This window comes from Parathielavia appendiculata (assembly GCF_033297405.1).
Source record: "Parathielavia appendiculata strain CBS 731.68 unplaced genomic scaffold N657scaffold_4, whole genome shotgun sequence".
Taxonomy (NCBI): domain Eukaryota; kingdom Fungi; phylum Ascomycota; class Sordariomycetes; order Sordariales; family Chaetomiaceae; genus Parathielavia; species Parathielavia appendiculata.
Genome location: NW_026944223.1, coordinates 863,596 through 882,033, shown reverse-complemented (window position 1 = coordinate 882,033; position 18,438 = coordinate 863,596). Strand labels below are relative to the sequence as shown.

Below are 18,438 nucleotides of genomic sequence, written 5' to 3'. Positions count from 1 at the left end.
CAGCAGAGCCGCAGCTCTAATAAGCTGTACGCATCAACATGGCCCCGTTCTCGATATTGAGGAGATCGCCCCATGGTCGCAACGGGAACGAGCAACAGAACCACGGGAATGACGTCAAGATATTGGGGTTGCGGGGAGACGATCGACGTGACACGAGCTCAGATGATATCGAATCTAATGGCACCGACAACGGCGAGAATAAGGGACGACGAGGGTTCAATAAGGATTTGTTGCACAAGCTGCGCAGTCGACTGACAGGGAAGCCACCCTCATCGACCCCTCAGCGGGGAACAACCCAGCAAGAGGCTACAACTGTAAGTCAAGTACCGTCTGTCCTTTCGCGATCACCTTACCTACCTCCATGCACAACAATCTGCTACCATTTCGAGAATCGATGCAATTGCATGCTTGGCGGTATCACGGCGTGCCACATTTCTTTTCTGGGGAAGGCGCAGGCCAAGACAAGCTCAGGCTGTTGAAGTCGGGCCATACGGCTCGAGAGTTCCCGCTCTCGGTGTCGTCACCCCCGGAGTGCCCGCGTGACCACGACGTCTTCCCCCCAGGCGATCCCTGAACCAATCGTACGACTTGTTGCGGGGGATTTACACAAAAACCACCAGACTCCCCGTCGAAGGTTTCGACTACTCCGAGCCATCGCCCATTGACTGCTAGCTACGAACAATGCAATGAATGCGGGCTGATTGTGTCACCTGGAACACACTTCAGATCTCAAGGGCATCAACGACATCCCCTTCCCAACGAGCTCCTGTCAACCCGAACAAGCCACTCCCATCACCCCCGCCGCCTGGCGGCGAGCAGACACGGAACCCGCCAGCAAGACGGGTCCTCAAGCTGGCCCGCATCATGGCCACTCTAACCGAGTCCGAGATCGAGAAGCTCTTCTCGGGCGCACCCCAGTACTTTGCTCGGTCCGAGGGGCATTACACGGGTGCACCGCACCCATCTGTGGCATTCCCCTGGGACGAGCAGCTCGAGATTCGAGATCTCACTGATCACACCCAGATCGAGGATAAGGCCTGGGGTTCCATTACCGCTTGGCCACACATCACGCGCGATGTCAACAGTGACCGGTCTGCCGCCCAGAGGGCTTCGGAAGCGAAGCGGCGAGCCCATTTCTACCCGCGGTGCCGTGAACGGCCCAACATGTTGAGCATGTTTGGCCTCGAGAAGGGAAGTGTGGGCTACCAGGCGGCCCTCGAATTGGCCGTAGCGGATGCGCTGCAAGAGCCGCAGTTCGGGTTTGAGGGTCTCGGTGCCAGGCCACCTGCGGTTGTCGAACAACGCCAAAAGATGCTCACATCCAAGGACGGTCTTCGGCACGTCGACGAGACGGTGATCATGGAGCAGCTAATTAAGAATGGGCAGAGGTACAGCGAGCAGCACCCGCGAGAGCGCCGGGCCACGAGTGAGCTGTACAACGAGCTGTTCCTGCAAATCCTTCATCCCCCAACAAAAGTGCTCGACCACCGAGACCCCTACAGCCTGGCCGTCCAGATTCTGGCCCTGGTCAAGGTTCTCGCTGCACCAAACATGTGGATCGATTTCTCCCATGTGGAATGGCGAATTCGGCTTGGCCAGCTGCTGTGGGCAAACCCCGCCGAGGACGAGGTCGAGGATGGGACGTCCACCAGGACGGGCGATTCGGCGAGCGACATCCACGAAGAGCGCTACTGGTTGCTTCTACAAATTCTGCTGGCCTGCGAGTTGCTCGTCAGATTAGACGCCATCACCGAAGGGGAAGAGCTTGGCATGGAGAGCATTAGGCCAGCCGAAATCCACAGGTTTGAGAAAGACGCAAACAAGTCCGTCAAATGGTCGCTGATCATGGCTCGGGTGTGGTTGGAGAACATTGAAGTCGTCAAGACAGAAGGAAGCGAGCGAACCAACGCCGAAGAGAAACCCTCAGGCTGGCTCGCGACACTGACCAAGCGCATGTCGCTAACTCGTGACCACGGTGCGCCTAGCCATCACCAGCGTGCTCCGGCATACGCGATAAGGGGGAAACACGTCCACCGTCAGGTTATTGGGCTGGCGCACTTCGCGAGGCGCCTGCGTTGGCCCGATTCAGATTCCTACGTATCCAAGATATCCGAGAACTGCCGTTCCGTTGTGGACGGCACCCCGCTAACTACGCCACTGGCCAGCCCCAGTAGTCGAGCGGATAGCCATCGGTCCTCCTATTTTGGCGCTGCAAAGCCGGATATCCAACGCAGATGCAACCCTTCTCGGCGGAGAAAGATCGCTGCGGCTCTGCGCCCATCCGGATGGCTGTCGAAGAGCTACGTATCTGGCCTGATGCTGCCCGGCGAAGGGCTGTGTCATTTCCTTATGGCAGCGCTCCTAGAGAACGATCCAGAGGCTCTGTCGAGACTTGGTCCCGTGGCCAATCTATGTGGAGGTTTCGTCTACTCTGGCAAGAGTTTCTGGAGCACTTCCTGCATTGTTGGGCGCGTGCTTGCTGCGGGCAAGGGTGCGGTGGACTGTATGGGATGGATCTCTAGCGATGTCATTCCACAAGCGCTTGGTGATGGCTGGGTGAACGTTGAAGTCGAGGAAACGCCGGGTAAGAGTAATCTAGTTCATCGATCACGGAATGCCGCTTTGAGCTGACTCGACTATCCAGAGGACGCGCTTCAAATCGACAAAAAAGCTCGTCTTTGGGGGAAAAAGTCAGTTGAGAAGGAGTCCAGCGTTCTCGGGGATACGGATCCTACATCTGTCCTCCCTGCCGACTTTATTATCCCGTTTGAGAACATCTACCGGGACAACGCGCCTCCCACTCTCGACATTTCGCTGAAGACTTTGAACCTTTTAGCATCGGCTGATTCAGTCCATACTACACCGACTGACGAGTACGGAGTCAACCCCATGTCGGATATCAGCAGAGCTAGCTCTTTTCCACGAATCCACACCTATGCTGCGGCCGTAACCTTCACGGTGACGAATATCGACTCCGGAGAGGAAAAGGAATACACATATGCTCTGGCGAAAGACATCAACTTCGTAACAGCCCACCCTTGCGTCCCTTCGCAGCATGTGAGGATCATGAAGTCACCTTCCAGCCCTACCATTCAACAAGTCGACACCTCTGGCAACGGCGTCTCCGGTAGGGCCGCCAGCATTACCGGTTAGCACCTCCAGACTCATATTTTGTTGATACGTCTTCGTAGTAAGATACCTGAAACTAACCAAGTGCAGGCCATCCTCTACACAAGTATTACACGTACACGGCGCTCCACCTGTCCGAGCTTCTCACAAAGCGGGACTTTTCCCTGGAGTCGTTGCTCGGCAGCTACGCATCCGCTTCCCACCGCCCCAGCCTCACGCCCCCCGCCCCGAACAATGCAGCTAAGTTGCTGGTAATCGATTGCATTACTGGTTTCAAGCCCCGTACGTCACCCCTCCGCCCCCATCGCCAATTGAACATGCACTGACACTTTGTTTGCAACAGAGCCCCAGGAGCACGAGATTCCACTGTCGCCCGTGCTGAGCCGAACGGACAGCAACGTCTCTGCGGCTTTTTCGCCTGCCTCGCCCGTGGCGGAGGGTAGTTCTAACAGTGCGAATAGCGGTGGCGGTGGCCACCTGGCAAGCGCCCTTGAGAGTGCGTCGAGCAAGATGCACTCGGAGTCAAGGCGGCGGCAGTTTGGGTCCGACATGGAGATTCTGGTCAGGGCGTTCTGTGCTGAGAAGGGCTGGAATGCCATCATCAGCAGGCGGAGGAGGGGGTGTTTGGCGTGTGCGATACGGGAGGCTGGGGCGTTGGGCTGGAAGGTGGTTATACGTGTAGATTAGGTGGACTGTTGTGTATGTCTATTGCGTGTGTGGGTGTGTGTGTGTGTGTTGGTGCGCCTGATAGGGATGGTAAAGTAAGGGGCGTCATACTTTGCTCAAATGGCTTGGAAATGATTCTCGACGGGGTGGGATCCAGGGGAAGGCGCCTGGAATTGTTTGATCTCCCGTTCCTTGTACAAATGAATCACGTAGGACATCAGCAAAGAAGCTCTATCGATTTTTTAGTGACTAGTAAGTTTGCTTACACGTGGTTAACGCGCGAAAATGCGAATATCTCAGTATTTGCTCAAATCATGGATATGATATGCCCTGGTGATAGGAGATGTGGGAAAATACGACCCCTTCTGCAGTCTTGGATGAGGGTCCTACCGTGATCTCATATCACTGACACGCAAAGGCTAGCTACAGGTCTTCCCAGACTGACCACTCTTTCCATCCTTTCTTCTCGCCCGGCAACCGGGCCTTCTGCCATTCGTCCCGGGTGACTTTTTGCCTGGTAGACCAGCACGTCAGTTATACACTCGACTCCTCAGTCGGCAACCGTATCGACGCTCGACTTCGAAACGAGAGCCTCGGCTGCCATGACCTTGCTTCTATGGCGAAAGGAATAAAGTAGGTAAGGGAAACATACCACTCCTCGACGGGGATCCAACCAATGAAGGCGCGATCGCCAAACCCACCAACCCAGTAGATCTGCTCGACGACAAGCCGCACAAAGTGGGCTTCGTGGATATGATTGCCGGGGAGCCAGTATCTGGCGTCTGGGTGCGTCTTGACGAAGCAGCGCGCCAGCCTGGAGCCGACATCGCCTTGGCGGTCGTCGCCGCCCTTGATAGGCTCGAGGTGCCCGATGAGCGAGAAGCGGGGGAGATTGGCGGCGGAGTACGGCAGGGGGGTCACGTCGTGGTGTCCCTCGTTTGTTTCGAGGCTCAGAAAGTATGAAAGCCAGCTCCTTCGTCTTCTTCTCCCGGTCTGCGTGCTCTCAATCCGCTTTGCCGGTGGGTGTGGCGGCGTCCATTGTACCGCCAAGCTCACGTTACTCCCCGCCACGACGTTTTTGAAGGTCGTCCCGATGGTGATGGCCAGGATGGTCGGGTTGCCCAATTCGTCGTCCTCGCAGTCGGAGATGTACTCCATCAGGCCGTAGGGCATGCCGTCGAGCCCGGCGGGGCGCCTCGCCTCAGCTGCGACGTCATTTCGGCTGGGCTTGTCTTGGGGAAAGACGGTCGAGATGGTGCCAAGTGGAGTGAGAGCGAGGATGCGGCGGCCGAGAACTGCGGATTCATAAGACGTCGGGATGCGGAGCTCGTGGTCGGAGGGGGAAACGGCTGCTGCAGCTGCAGCTACAGCGCAGCAAGACAGGAGGGTGCTTGCTATCGTAGCCGGCTTCATAGCTGACAAGTTGTAGAGGATGAAAGAACAAGGAAAAGAATCTAGGCAGCAGGAATGGAGCCCTGCCGGGTATGTAAGACAGATGTGCCCATCTGTTTTACTGATGTAGACATGGTAGACTATGAAGCCCCCGCAAGAGCGCACGGTGTTGCAGGGGTCGGGTCAGGCGATGGGACTGCGGGAACATGGAGCGATACCATCGGCTGCCAAGACATCTTATCTGATCATCTGTGACGTCCTCCCGGGCAAAGTTGATGTTTTCCACCGCACAGTTTAGTCCGCTGCAGAGACACACGAGTCCAACCGAAGTCCTTCTGACCTTAGATATTCAGCGGCCTCCGAGCAAGATCTTACCATGAGTTACCGTAACCGTGGTGACAACCCCTCAAAAATGCGCAACTTACCTGCTGTGGCTTACCCTGGGCTGTGGGAAACGAAGAGACAACATTGAATGTTGCCACTTATACAATGGTATTTGGGCGCGTTCTAGTACTCGGACATGACCATCAACCTATTGTCAACACTTGAACTCCAATGAGTAGCCCGGGAGGTAAGGTTGTGACGAGCTTGTCAGAGTTTCTTCCAGCCGCATCACGTGACTACTTGTGTGATTCTTGGCAGAGCTGAGTCAGTTCGGCGTGAAAGCCCCAAGACGGCCCCGCAAGCGCCCACAACTCTTAGGTAACCCAAGGATAATCCGCAGAAATCGCCTGTCCCGGCTAGCCACCAGGTTGCAGACTCTTCCCCCGATCTCCGTCTCCTCCAACAAGCCGTATTAGAGAGCGACTCGACAACAACATTCAAAATGGGCAAGGTTCACGGAAGGTAAGAGAACCTGAACTTTAAACAGACCATCTGCTGCTTTGGGGGCGAGAGACTGACATTGCCACCCGCAGTTTGGCTCGTGCCGGTACGTCTACTCCCCGTCAACGACTGCTGCAGTCACCGCCGATGCGAAAATCGAACGCTACGGACTGGGCTCTGATCGATATGTGCAGGAAAGGTCAAGTCTCAGACCCCCAAGGTTGAGAAGCAGGAGAAGAAGAAGACTCCGTACGTTCCCCAAACGAGACCCGGATAGCGCGGCTGCGACAGCGACGGTTTTCTGACAAGCGGATAGTAAGGGTCGCGCGAAGAAGAGGCTCACCTACACCCGCCGCTTCGTCAACATCACTCTGACGGGCGGGAAGCGCAAGGTTGGTTTGGTCCGCAAGCCACGGGATGGAGAAGCAAGCCATACTTATGCGCTACCTCATACAGATGAACCCCAATCCCGGCTCTTAAACTACCCACCGCGATCAATCATTTTCGGCAGACCGTGGCGGCATCCCGAGACGATAGATATTGCTGCGGGAAACCTCGTTCAGGGACGGTTGGGGCAGGGCCTGGTGATGACGATCATTTCGATCGGGAAACGGAGAAATTGGGCATTGCGAAATCACCAGGTCATAGTCATCATGACTCTGGTTCCAGGGCAGAATGGCATGTCATTTTCGCACTCGGGAACGGGAAACAGTTTTATGGCTCTGTTTTTGCGTTCCGTCCTATGTACATGCAAAGGACGTTTGATAGGGTATACCCCGGCATTCTCTGCACCCAGTGGTCCATCTCCATGAGACAAACGGTTCTGGCCTGCGTACGGAGCAGTGCATCTTCCTACACGTAACCTGTGCCCACCAGTACGCTTGATACGTGTCTCATGTCTTATGAAATGACAGTCAACTGGACCTGTAAGTCGCCTCAAGCGGGATCATCTACAACCTGACAACCGTGAAGATGCCCATTCCCTCCCTGTTGGGGCTTCAAGATTGCCAATCCAACTAGTAGCCACGCCTGCTACGATCCGCCCACGGCCCGCCCACTTTGAGTCTCTTATTGAGTCTCAATATTTCGCGAGCACACCACCATAGCCGTTTGCCCTCCCAACTGCTTGAGCGCACCGACGCGATTCTTTCGCACTCCTGGTCAAGAAGATAAGATGGCCAATACTCAAAAGCCTTTAGTTCGTTCAAGAGCAGGAGCAATGTGAGAGCAAGGTCCTTATCTTGAAGGGTCATGATGTGGTCATAACCTCGCTTTGTCCACTAGGAACGAACGGTGATCAACACAGGCAGAACATTAAAAAGGGGAGGAGATAAATCTCACCTCCCAGGACCACATGTGCACGCTGGACAGATGAGCCCCTCCGTGAACGAGCCAGAAGCACGTCCTGGCTGTCTCCCAGTCGAAAGGACCTGCCAGGAGACGTTGCGGAATCGTGATCGAGGGGTGTAGGTCCAGGTATTCCGCCTTTGCGAGGGACCCAGTCGCATGAATGTCGCATGACGCAGTCAAGCCACGGTCCTTGGACAATAGGTGAGCACAGCCCCGCTTGAAGGTCTCCCAATCCCTTTCGAAGATGACGACCACGTCTGTTGCGTCTGTTGCGCCGTTGGGAGCAGCCACTGAATGCTGAGCTATTGGGAGGTGGTGTGATGGTTCAAGGTGCTCGTGCAGCCGTCTGGGGCCGCCACGCCTTCGATACCATTTCTTCTGTGCCTCAAGAATGTTGGTCGTGTTGGCCCATTTGCCAGCAAGGACGGCACTCTGCAGTTCCCTGAACATCAGCTTTGTGTCCCACCACTGTATGATCACATGCCAATACATCACGGAATGGGGAATGGCAGACCTGAAAATCAGGGTCGCCTGGAATAAGGAACTCTGGGATGGTCCAGTGGCCACCCGGCATATCCAACATAGTGGATGTTGGGATACTGAGACCATACCGTATATCCCAGGTAGGAGCAAAGGCAGCCTCCAACAGCTCAGTCAAAAAGGTGGCGGATGAGAAGCGGTATCCGATCCGGAGGCTGCTCCGCAAGAAATTGAGATTCCGGGACATCAGTATGATGCGCTCGAGAATTTCTGTCGGTAGCTCCTCGATGGGAGCTGCCGGCTTCTTGGACTTGAACCGCATGCGGCGCAACTCATACCCCCTGTTGTCGCATTTCTCGTCATCATCCCGCTTTCGCTTCGCAACGTGTGTTAAACTTGGTGGCTTCCATGGGTTCTTTTGGCTTCCCTTGCCTTTGACCTTTATCGGGGTGAGCTTCATGGCTTGACCTTGAGCTGGTGCCGTGCACAGGGAGGGTTGTAAAGGTATCGAGTCTGGGAAGAATCAATGAACGATTCAGTCCACTTTAAGTTTCTGATTCGAGAAATTGATTGAACAGTGTGAAGTTAGCACTTGAACTCTTGATGCACACCAACATACGGCAGATACAATGATCTCCAAGTGTTCAGACAAGGGAAATGACATTTAATAGTGGGACTTACTCCATACCACCCACGGTACCTTACTGTGGCCTATCGGCCTGGGACGTTCGTGAACTCAGAGACGATTTTCTCGGGGGAGTGACGTTTGACGTTCTCTCAGTACGGATTACTCCAAGAAGGGCAGGTCTTGGCATTGGCAGCTCTGTGTTGATTTTGTTCACCCCCAGCTTGATAAGATCACACCACTATCGGCCAGTAAGAATTCAGGAAATGCCAGGTCGTGCACTAGCCGTGGGCGTGTCCACATCCAGCCCTGGAACATGATTCTGCAGTTTTCGACAGTCGGATTCGAACTTTGAAAGAAGAATTGGGAGCTCCCAGTTGCGGCCACGATCAAGCGTCCCGAGTCTCCAGCCCTTTCCGCCTGCAATGCCACCGGCGTTGAGACCCACAGCGCCGTCGCGCAGGCTCCTCAGGTTTCTTCGCGCCCAATCCGAAGGTGTTGCTTTCGTCAAGTGCGCCGCTCGGCTGTCCACTCGTCGCCGTGCCTGTACCTGCGTGAGGACGAGGCCATCCGAGAATACGCTACACACCCCCCTAACACGGCACGAACCCACATCTCAGGCCGCGTTTCTCGGCCTCAATGCGATTCTCCCAAAGGTCCTGACGAAGCAGCGCACCGCACCAGGCACCGCCAAGAAGAAGGGCCAGGAGCTCACTTCCACGGGGGGCGCGACGCGGTATTCCTCTTCGGAACAGACCCCCCACGACGATGGCAATAAGACGAAATGGCAAGAGTGGCTGTTTGGACCCGATGGAAAGAAGGAAGGCGAAGCGCTAAAGGGGGCCGACATTAGGGTGCGCATGGAGGAGGAGTCGGGTTCTATCTTCCAGCGCAGGTCTCTGACCGCAAAGGCGGCCCTGGATCCGAGACTGCGGTGCACTGAAGTGGACGGCAGTGGAAATGTCATAATGGTGGACGGCGAGCTGAAGAAGAGCGAGCTGATTGCCAGGGTACGGAGTTTCGAACGTCGAGCATCAGCTTTCCTCTGTCCGTCCTGCTAACGGTGTGCCCCGCGACAGTATGGTCTTCTTCCGCGCGATCTCCGCAAGATCGATTCGTCCAATCTCCCGCACATTCTCGTCCGTCCGTCTGCTATTCTACTGAATCTACTCCACCTGAAAGTTCTCATCAAGCACGACCGTGTCCTGCTGTTCGACGTCTACGGCTCCACCTCTTCCTACCCCCAATCTGCCTTCATGTATGACCTGCAGGGGAAACTACAGCAGAAGCAGGTGGCCGGAGTAAACAGCTTGCCGTACGAGTTCCGGGCCCTTGAGGCCGTCTTGATGTCAGTCACGTCCGAGCTGGAGGCCGATTTCGAGTCAGTGCGGGACCCGGTCATTCGCATCCTCAGCGATCTGGAAGACGATATCGATCGCGAGAAGCTCAGGATACTTCTGGTTCTGTCTAAGAGGGTCAGCACCTTCGAGCAAAAGGCCAGGCTGGTTCGCGACGCCCTCGATGAGCTTCTGGAGGCCGACGACGATCTGGCCGCCATGTACCTGACTGAGAAAACCCATGACTTATACAGGGGGGAGGATGACCATACCGAGATCGAGCTTTTACTGGAATCATACAACAAGATTTGCGACGAAGTGGTCCAGGAAGCGAGCAATCTCGTGTCGAGCATCAGAAACACCGAGGATATGTAGGTTTCTTCCTTTCTACCGGCATCAGATCAATTCAGCTGACCTTCCCTAGCATACGGGCAATCCTCGATGCCAATCGCAACTCGCTCATGCTGCTCGACCTCAAGTTCAGCATCGGCACGCTCGGGCTGGCCATGGGCACGTTCCTTGCCGGCCTCTACGGCATGAACCTCGAGAACTTCATCGAGGAGACCAACTGGGGTTTTGGCGCCGTCACGGCAGTCTCCTCCATTTTCTCGCTCATCGTCTGCTGGTACGGCATGGTGAAGCTCCGCAAGGTACAGCGGGTGAAGATGAACGGCGGCGGCCTGCGCAGCCAGAGCCACTGGTTTTCCGAGGACGGCACCGATGTCCTCCTGGATCCTAGCAACCGCGAGCGGCTGAGGAAAATCAACATGATGAAGAACGCCAAGCAAACTCGCTTCAAGAAGTGGCCCCTTTTTCGATCGCCGCTGTGAGCAGCTACGACATGGGAGTACATGGGACCAAGAACTGTCTTCTCACGGTTGCCTGAGGCGTAACAGTATATACGGATAGATTGGGGGTTTTGTGGCGTAGGGGTGCTCTTGGGGGTAGCGGTCAACTCACTGCTTGCTGTTCGCGATCTCGGTGCGTCCTTTCCTTGTACAGCAGTACCTGTAGATGACGCGGCTTTTCTGTTCTCTGCCATCTCTGCTCACATAGGCAGGAATTACGATATTTGGCGTAATACCAAATTTTAGACTGCGTTGACGAACCGTGCTGAGGAGGACAAGCAGGTTCAGGCCTGAACCACGGGCGCCTCGTTGATGGACTTCAATGTCGTGCCCGAGCGCATTCCGGCCACGGCAGGGCCATTCCTGGTGTAGCCAACTTCGAGCGATGTGTGGCCAGCAGATAGGAAGGCATCTTCATCCCTTTTCCGCGAATACGATCGGCTTTAGGACGAGTTCCCGTTACTTTCCTTGGCTCTTCTAGGTGCCGCGAAACCGACCAATTTCAACCGGCGATTTGTAATCCAATGATGAATGGGCGCACGTTTCGTCACTGCGCGTTGTTTGCACGGAGAGGGATTCATCCAACCACTCGATGGCAAACATCTCCACCGTCACCCCTCGATGGTCAATCAGCATCGAAAATTCTCGAGGCATTTCTTGAACAGCCGCTGTGGAAAATGTACCGAGGTCCTTCAAATAACCACGCCGTCGCTCTCAAGTCTCAGAACCGGGCAACGAGCCATCAAGGACACGGATGGTGTCTAGCTGGTCTCCCCTCGCCGATGTGCGACTGATGGTGGCGGTCAAGCTCGTCAGGCTCTCTCCGTACGGCCCAAGCCCCAGGCACATCACCTGTGTCACCGCAGCCCTCGACACGTTCAGGCCAATCAATGATTTCACAAATTGGTACCCTGTGAGTACGTAAAGGTCTCGGAACCCTCGGCTCATCCACAACACCAAACTGTTCAGCTTTGGCTCCTCATCCTGTACGGCTGTGAGTGGAGGACGCCAAGGTGAGGTGCATAACCGCTCATCAGAAGCCACCGCCTGGTTGTTATGGCAAGCAGATCGGGTCCAACCGAAGCGGATTACACAGCAGATGCACAGCAGGATGAGTAAGGAAGGCATCGCCATACTCTGGTCCCCTGGCAGACTCCAACTGGGGAAGAGAACGTAACGGGCGATATGGACTCACATCGCACCAAACGGCGGACACCAGTAACCTCGGGCGCCGCCCCATTCCCACACACAAGACCAGCTTCAAAGCCCCATTTCATGTACCATCGTGAAGTGAGTATGAAACACTGGCCCCATGGAGACGAGTGTCCCACTAGGCACTGGGAGCCACGTCGACGAACAGCCTGTTCGAGTTATAGCCTCAACAAACGCGTCACTCATACGGGAACCGCTGAGGTAAGGGTGCTTGCCCCCGTTTCCAGAAGGCCTTCCCCAATTCTTCTCGCCGGCCCCGTCATCAACTTGTGCATGAAATGCCGGAGATAATTTCCGGTACCCTCTTTCACGACACCTCCACGGGTCATCCGGGACCCCACTTTATAAAAGGCCACAACAGACAGACAGGCGGAGGAAGGGGCCCGGTACAAAACAGACAGACAGAGAGAGAGAAAGAGAGATTGAGACTCTGTGTGTGTGTGTGATTGAGGCGGAGAGGCCAGACGGACGAAAAACAAAGGAACATTCAACCCCCTGTGGATCAGTCACGGGAGGACGAGCCGACTCATGCTACGCCACTCAGAGGCATCAGTGTTGTTCCGTCATGATGAAGCTCACCCCGAACGTTTACACATAAAAAGAAAGAGGCACGTGAAACGGCGTAGCATGGTGTCAAGGCTTGCTATGCCATGCACAAGGGCGAGAAGTGGAGGGAGGCAAGTCAGCAACATGTTAATGAAGAGAGAGGACCCACTCACCAGTGCGTATTTATCAACGGAAACAAGAAACGTAACGTGGTGTAGGCCAACTATCCGTATCCAACCACAGTTCGTCCCACAACGGGAAAAACAGGAAAAAACTGATGAAAACTATGTGATCAAGGACCGGGGGCTTCGGCAAGTGTGAGAAAGCGCGACGGAAAACGCTGATGAGAGGATCCCGAGATGACTCACCCGGGGGAGAAGGGAGTCGAGGGAGGCGAGAAACAGCCGGGCCCAGGCCAAGCTGGGTTTGGTCGGTCGCTCGGCAACGGCCTCACCCTAACTTAACTGTTCCCCTGAGATTTTAGGGGCTTACTTTACTGGTCTGTAACTTGTCGACGCACATATTTCCAGGACAGGTATTCTTTGTTCGAGGGGCGGCGCTCCCTAGTTGAATGAGCGGGCACGTCAGAAAATGGAACTCAAAAGCGCGTATTGAAAATGACAGGAGGCCGAAAAGAAAGAAAAAAGACGTGCAAATTAGCAGGCAACAAAATCGCCACAACAATTAGATATCCTCGGTTGTGGGTTTTCCCCCTGATTTTAGGCTCGATGACCGCGTTCACGTTTGCCGAGTTGCGCGTGCCAGTCGTTCCGCTCATTGCATCATAATCCAGCGCCAAAAGTACCAAAAACGGACCGTTCGTAACGGCGTCATAATAGCCCTCCTAAGTGAGGTTGTTCATGGCTAATTGTAGCATGGTATCTTGAGCATGCTAGTTCGCTAGTTCGGTTGCGATACCTTCGTTGGATCCAAGCCACCGTCCGTATGCTCAGGTTCTTCTTCGCGAGGGGCCCGGAGGTCTCGAATCCGGGGAGAAAAACCAAGGTACTCCAGTAAAACTCCGTTGTGATGCAAGTAAGCCTCAGGCAGAGAGGTTGAAGAGACCAGATGTTGCGAATCCTCCGGTGATGTAAGACGTCGGCAACTGTCCAGTTCTCCCCGATGCCTGGGCTCGTCCCATTAATGCTCCTATTGAATGTCCGTTTCCCCTCCTCGACCTTCACGCATGCAAGACGTTGAGGTTGAATCAATAACGAAGGAAAATGAACGAATGTAAAAAAGCAAAAGATCCACTCCTCTCATCGTACACAAGACAGCAACCGACTTCGCCAACTAAATTCAAGCAGGATTCCGCCTTCGCCACCTCCCCAATGCCGTATCCCCAGTCCATGACAATGCAAAAATGGAGCGTAGCGCACTTTTCGCCCGTTTTCCCTTGGCCGCCACCGAAGCCATCTATGAGCGAGCCAGGTGGTCCCAAGGTTAATGGTTCTTTGGCTCAAAGGATTTGATCGAAATCGCCTTCACGGTACCTCGCCTCCGGAAATGGAACGATACAAGGAAACAGTAGTATCACAAGGGATGTCCGTGGTGTGTGTTGTTGATATGTGCAAGCTGCCGATGATAAGGCAACATTAGACATGATGAGTGTCGATGACTTGTGCATTTTAAAAAGATCACTTCAGGATCCCTTCCCACATGCCAGGCCCGCCATAACCTCCAACAGCGAGATGTAGGGAAGGGATACTCGGCGCTCGGGCTGCCTCAGTCGAGCAGCAGACTCGCTTGGAGCTGCCTCGAAGCACCGGGACCTGTTGAGTCAGTTCGCGAACCATGGTGTCCGGCCAGGAATTGCCGCTCCGAGACTGGCTCGTGAGCATCTCGCGAACGTCGTCCTGCACCGAGTTCGCCCGGCATCGCTTGGATCCGGTCTTGACATCCGCCGACGTCCGGCTACCGCCATAGCGCTGCAGTTCTTGAAGAGCCCGAGCGGCATCGGTCATCTCGCGTTCCCGGCGTGCCAAAGGCGTATCTAACGACGCATCGCAAAAGTCTTTTCCAGCTGTGAAAGTATAGGACTCGGGCGACAACGTCAGTTGTATGTAGGCATCTTCCTGGTCTTCAGGAACCGAAGCAATGGTCGGTCTCAAGCTCAACCTGTCGCTGCACAACTTCCCGTACCGGTAACGCGCCAGAGCATCCATTTTGGCTGACGGCGCGGTGACCGAGGAAGCAGAGGAGATCGATGAAGAGCGAGAAAGCCGGGAAGAATCCGACACCATTGATTCAGGCGAAGACGCGGTCGACACCGAATTCGCCAGGGATGAACGACGAGCCACATAGTTCATTGGCGAGGAGTTCCCCGACGGCGGCCACCGATCCGCAGACTGGGCCGACATGGATGCTGATGCCAGAGTCATCGCGAATCCCATTGACGAGCCCCTTCCCAGAAGGCAGGTCACAGCACTCGCTGCAGGAGTGCTGATACCCGAAGTCTGGGGGGTCAAGCGCGGCGTGGGCAGGAGACCGAATGCGGGTGCCAAGCGTCCCGGAGCGTACGCCATCGGCGGAACTGGCTCCATCACAGCAGGCATACATTGAGGCATCGAGGCTGAACCAAGCTTGCTGTCGAACCCAGAAGTACCCGCGCGCTCCGCCGGAGGCGTATAGAGAGACCTAGGAGGGAGTTCGTGGGCTGGCGACAGGGGTGGCGACCAGGAAACCAGCTCTTCCAGGTTATCCAGCTCCGGAGACATGTTGAGGATGATGCGCCGAAAGTCATGGCACTGTTGTTCGTAAATCTGTTGGGCAACGCCGCCAGGTGAGGGAGGCTGCGTCGGCGTGAACTTGGACACGCAGTCGGCCCACCGCTTGTAGAGCTCCTCAGTGACATGAAGTTTCCAGTTGACCGCCACGAGAAAAGCCATTTCGTTCTGGTTGATCTCGAGCGTGTCAAGACCCGATATCTTGCTCCAAGCACGAGCCGAATAGTTGCGATCCTGAAGATACTTGGAGGCCAAGATCAAGGCTGCGAGGAACATGCGGCGGCCGCATTGAATCGCCTGGCTGGAGCGACAGTCATCCGGCTGCTCCGTCGTGAAGTCGTACACGGGAACATGAGACTTGATCAGGACCAGGTAGTAGAGAGCCACCTGCAAGGTGGAATAGCTGGTCCGCGAGCGGCGCAGCGTCTCCTGAATAAAGGTGCGCAGCGGCAGCACTGCTTTGTTTCCGCTGTCATGACGAGGAAGCACCGAGGAGGTAGGCCAAATAGCTTCGACGATATGGGTGGACGTGTCTGAAAAGAGGTGCTTGAGTAAGTTTGTCCCCAGCGACGGGCAGATACGGTTTTCTTACCGACAAGGTTCTCGACGAAGCTGAGCTTCCGATCGGACTGTCGCACGAGCGAGGGCGGGCGACCGGTGCGCGAAATCGCCGAGTTGCAAGTGCGTCGCGGGTTCTGGCGCAGCTCCACAGGGATCTCGACTTGCGCCGGTGCTGAAAACTGAGATCTGGCCCAAGGCTCGTGCAACCTGACGGACGAGTCGCACGAGCTGCCAATGGAGCTGACCGAGGTTTGTGACGAGGCTGGGGCGTGGGAGAAGTAGTATGAATCGCACGAGTCGGAGTAAGAGGATGGGGCGGTCGAGACCGAGTCGTCTGAGCGTTGAGAGCAGGCGTCGGACCAGAATGAGGCGGCGTACGTGGAGGTGGATGATGCCGAAGCGGCTAGGCCAAGGTTGTAGGGCGCATTGGGGGTTAAGTGGGTGGACGAAGGCGGTTCGTAAACTCCGCGCATCATCTTGAATTATGGTAGGTGAAGGCACGTCAGGAGAATTCCAGTCGCCGTCGCGCCGTGTCTGCCGATTATACCGTGAAGGGATTGAACAGATCGTGAACCTTTCGAGATGCTAGCGCTGCAAAAAGCCACATGGATTGCTGCGTCGCTGTGTGTGCCGAGAAGGGGTGAAGGCTTCTAGAGCATAGCGCGAGAAGCCGACTTTGCACGAACGATCAAACCGGTAGACAGGGCGGAGACGGCGACTGGAGTAGATGCAATGCTCTCAAGAGGCATCGTGTTGTGTCTTTCGCTGGGACAAGCGGAAGAGTGGTGAGGTTATATGGCGGTTAGATCCCTACCATATGGGAGAGATCGAGGGAGGCGAGGCCGAGGTCGAGAGGCGGTGATGGCAAAGCTGGGGACGCGGCAGGCAGGTGGCAGAGGGTGCTCCGAGACGCGAGCAGGCTATTCTGCAAGGTACCAACTGTAGCAGTTGCGTGGCTGCGAGGTCATCAGACGCATTTATCGTGGGGCAAGCCGAGCTTAGTATCGACGTCGGAGGCAACTAAGGTATGTGACTCCTTGGTGTGAGTGGATGTTCGTATGCCTATTTGGGGCGATTAAGATAAGTGTCGCCGGCTTCGGGTGACCCTTGTCTTGGGATGACTCTTTCCCAAGTGTGGCGAGGTCCAAGTTCCGACACTTGCCGTGGGCAAAAACCAGGTGGCCCCAACTGGCAGCGTGGAGAGCGCTGGGTGGTGTGACGGCAGCCTGAAAATGGGTCCTTGTGAAAAGGGCTGTGGCGACTTTGTTGGGCTTGGGTCACCGGCGTGCGAAATGAGCGATGACCGTGTGAGCGACGTTGGCCTTTCTTTCTCGCCTTTCTTTGACGGGATGGCGGATTCCTTGTTCGGTTGGGTGGTTCGAGAAAAAGACGGTGGCCGAGACTTCGAGGTTGCGGAGCCAACTTCGCCGTCAGGAAGCTCGTCTTCTGCGTCTTGAATGTTTGCTGAGAGGGAGAGAGGTGTCTGTTGGTCCTATTTCCTTTTGTCGCAGCGAGCAAGTGAATGCCTCGCGAGAAAGGGAAACGTTCTAGACAAACAGACTGGCAATCATTGGAAAATACGCTCGAACTGAGGGACAAGAGATTTTGAGACGGGATCAGAAATGAAGTGGTACGACGTAATGATTAGAACTTTGGAGAGGAGAGGGGATGAGAATGCTACACAGATCTCACAAGCAGACTACGACAGAGCCGCTTCTCCTAGATCTTGAGGTTGAGCATCGTGTCTGCTCGATGGGGACAAGAGGGAGGGAGAACAACGTCTCGGCACGGCAATGGCCCAGTTTTGAATGGGGTGTGCCGGGGGATTTGGAGATGCCATCTGATGCCGGGGGCCCAAACTGCCACAGCGCTGCAAGCAAACCACAGCCCGGCCCTGCTGCGGAGATTTCCAGCCTCCACCTTCACCACCACCTGGCCCCAGCCATTGACAGTCAGCAAGCGGCATGTGGGAATTGCGGCTTGGCGAATCTCACGCAGCACAAGACCATCGGTCTCAAGTGCTGCTGTTTGTTGCTCAGATCAATGATTTACACAGCTGAAATGGTATTTTCCACGAGGTCCCTTCCCTCTGGTATTGACCACAAAACCGGTCGCTTTGGATGATCTCAGAATCCAGCCTCCATTCTTATAACCATACCTTGGACAACCTGCCGGTCGACACCAACTTCGACACCAAGAGGCTCGAGAGGGCAGCTCGGGCAGGCAGGTTCGCAGTTTCGACTTGCCGTCGGTACGGCAAGATTGGGAAATCAGCTCCGACCTGATTGGCTGTTTGTCTTACTACGGCGGGGTCGGAGGTGTGCAACCACCACACCAACATGCCAGCAGCAGCCTGCTACAGGCCATGGAATCCAACCCCTGCCATTTCAGCGCATCTTGGCCGCAGTGCATCGCTGAAACCGTCATATGTCCGTGTCCCGTTCTTGTCCGTTTTCCGGCTCAGTCTGCGAACGCGGCAAGCGTTCACGGAACGGTAAGATTCAACCCATATTCCACCATCTAGCGGCGCTAAGATAGGCAGCGTTTAGGTCTCATCGACTATTAGCATGGCGGAAAGCGCCATGAAGCTTTGCGATGGACCGGGTAACTGCACAGTTACAGGGGTGTTGCTGCAGGAAGGCATTGACTTGGGAGGGTGGTCTCGGAGACGCCTGGATGCCGACTCGTCACACTTCCGATTCCCGTTCTTGCAATTTGCGCCACTCTCACTCACGAGAATC

General features: G+C 55.4%; 6 protein-coding genes across 6 annotated transcripts; 3 read left to right on the top strand and 3 right to left on the bottom strand.

Moving 5' to 3' along the window:
• Positions 1–864: 864 nt before the first annotated feature.
• Positions 865–3,816, top strand: N657DRAFT_679785 (uncharacterized protein; the record flags this gene model as incomplete). Its single annotated transcript, XM_062796214.1, has 4 exons — positions 865–2,584; positions 2,645–3,148; positions 3,220–3,411; positions 3,473–3,816. 4 exons carry the CDS (start codon positions 865–867, stop codon positions 3,814–3,816), a joined length of 2,760 nt encoding a protein of 919 aa, XP_062648764.1.
• A 310-nt stretch (positions 3,817–4,126) lies between these two features.
• On the bottom strand, positions 4,127–5,708 carry N657DRAFT_643781 (uncharacterized protein). The gene is made up of 2 exons (XM_062792619.1): positions 4,448–5,708; positions 4,127–4,309 (listed from the first exon to the last, which is right to left on the bottom strand). The coding sequence occupies exons 1-2, from the start codon at positions 5,206–5,208 to the stop codon at positions 4,219–4,221; spliced, it is 852 nt and encodes a 283-aa protein (XP_062648763.1). The 5' UTR covers positions 5,209–5,708; the 3' UTR covers positions 4,127–4,218.
• A 249-nt stretch (positions 5,709–5,957) lies between these two features.
• Positions 5,958–6,522, top strand: N657DRAFT_643779 (ribosomal protein S30). Its single transcript, XM_062792618.1, has 5 exons — positions 5,958–6,033; positions 6,105–6,118; positions 6,207–6,261; positions 6,329–6,404; positions 6,469–6,522. Exons 1-5 carry the CDS (start codon positions 6,014–6,016, stop codon positions 6,490–6,492), a joined length of 189 nt encoding a protein of 62 aa, XP_062648762.1. The 5' UTR covers positions 5,958–6,013; the 3' UTR covers positions 6,493–6,522.
• Positions 6,523–7,210: 688 nt separating this feature from the next.
• On the bottom strand, positions 7,211–8,302 carry N657DRAFT_670842 (uncharacterized protein; the record flags this gene model as incomplete). The annotated part of the gene is made up of 2 exons (XM_062795567.1): positions 7,211–7,830; positions 7,877–8,302. The coding sequence occupies 2 exons, from the start codon at positions 8,300–8,302 to the stop codon at positions 7,327–7,329; spliced, it is 930 nt and encodes a 309-aa protein (XP_062648761.1). The 3' UTR covers positions 7,211–7,326.
• Positions 8,303–8,829: 527 nt separating this feature from the next.
• On the top strand, positions 8,830–11,105 carry N657DRAFT_643777 (cora-domain-containing protein). The gene is made up of 3 exons (XM_062792617.1): positions 8,830–9,477; positions 9,547–10,175; positions 10,229–11,105. Exons 1-3 carry the CDS (start codon positions 8,893–8,895, stop codon positions 10,632–10,634), a joined length of 1,620 nt encoding a protein of 539 aa, XP_062648760.1. The 5' UTR covers positions 8,830–8,892; the 3' UTR covers positions 10,635–11,105.
• A 2,942-nt stretch (positions 11,106–14,047) lies between these two features.
• On the bottom strand, positions 14,048–16,173 carry N657DRAFT_655138 (uncharacterized protein; the record flags this gene model as incomplete). The annotated part of the gene is made up of 2 exons (XM_062794568.1): positions 14,048–15,669; positions 15,729–16,173. The coding sequence occupies 2 exons, from the start codon at positions 16,171–16,173 to the stop codon at positions 14,048–14,050; spliced, it is 2,067 nt and encodes a 688-aa protein (XP_062648759.1).
• Between the last annotated feature and the right edge of the window lie 2,265 nt (positions 16,174–18,438).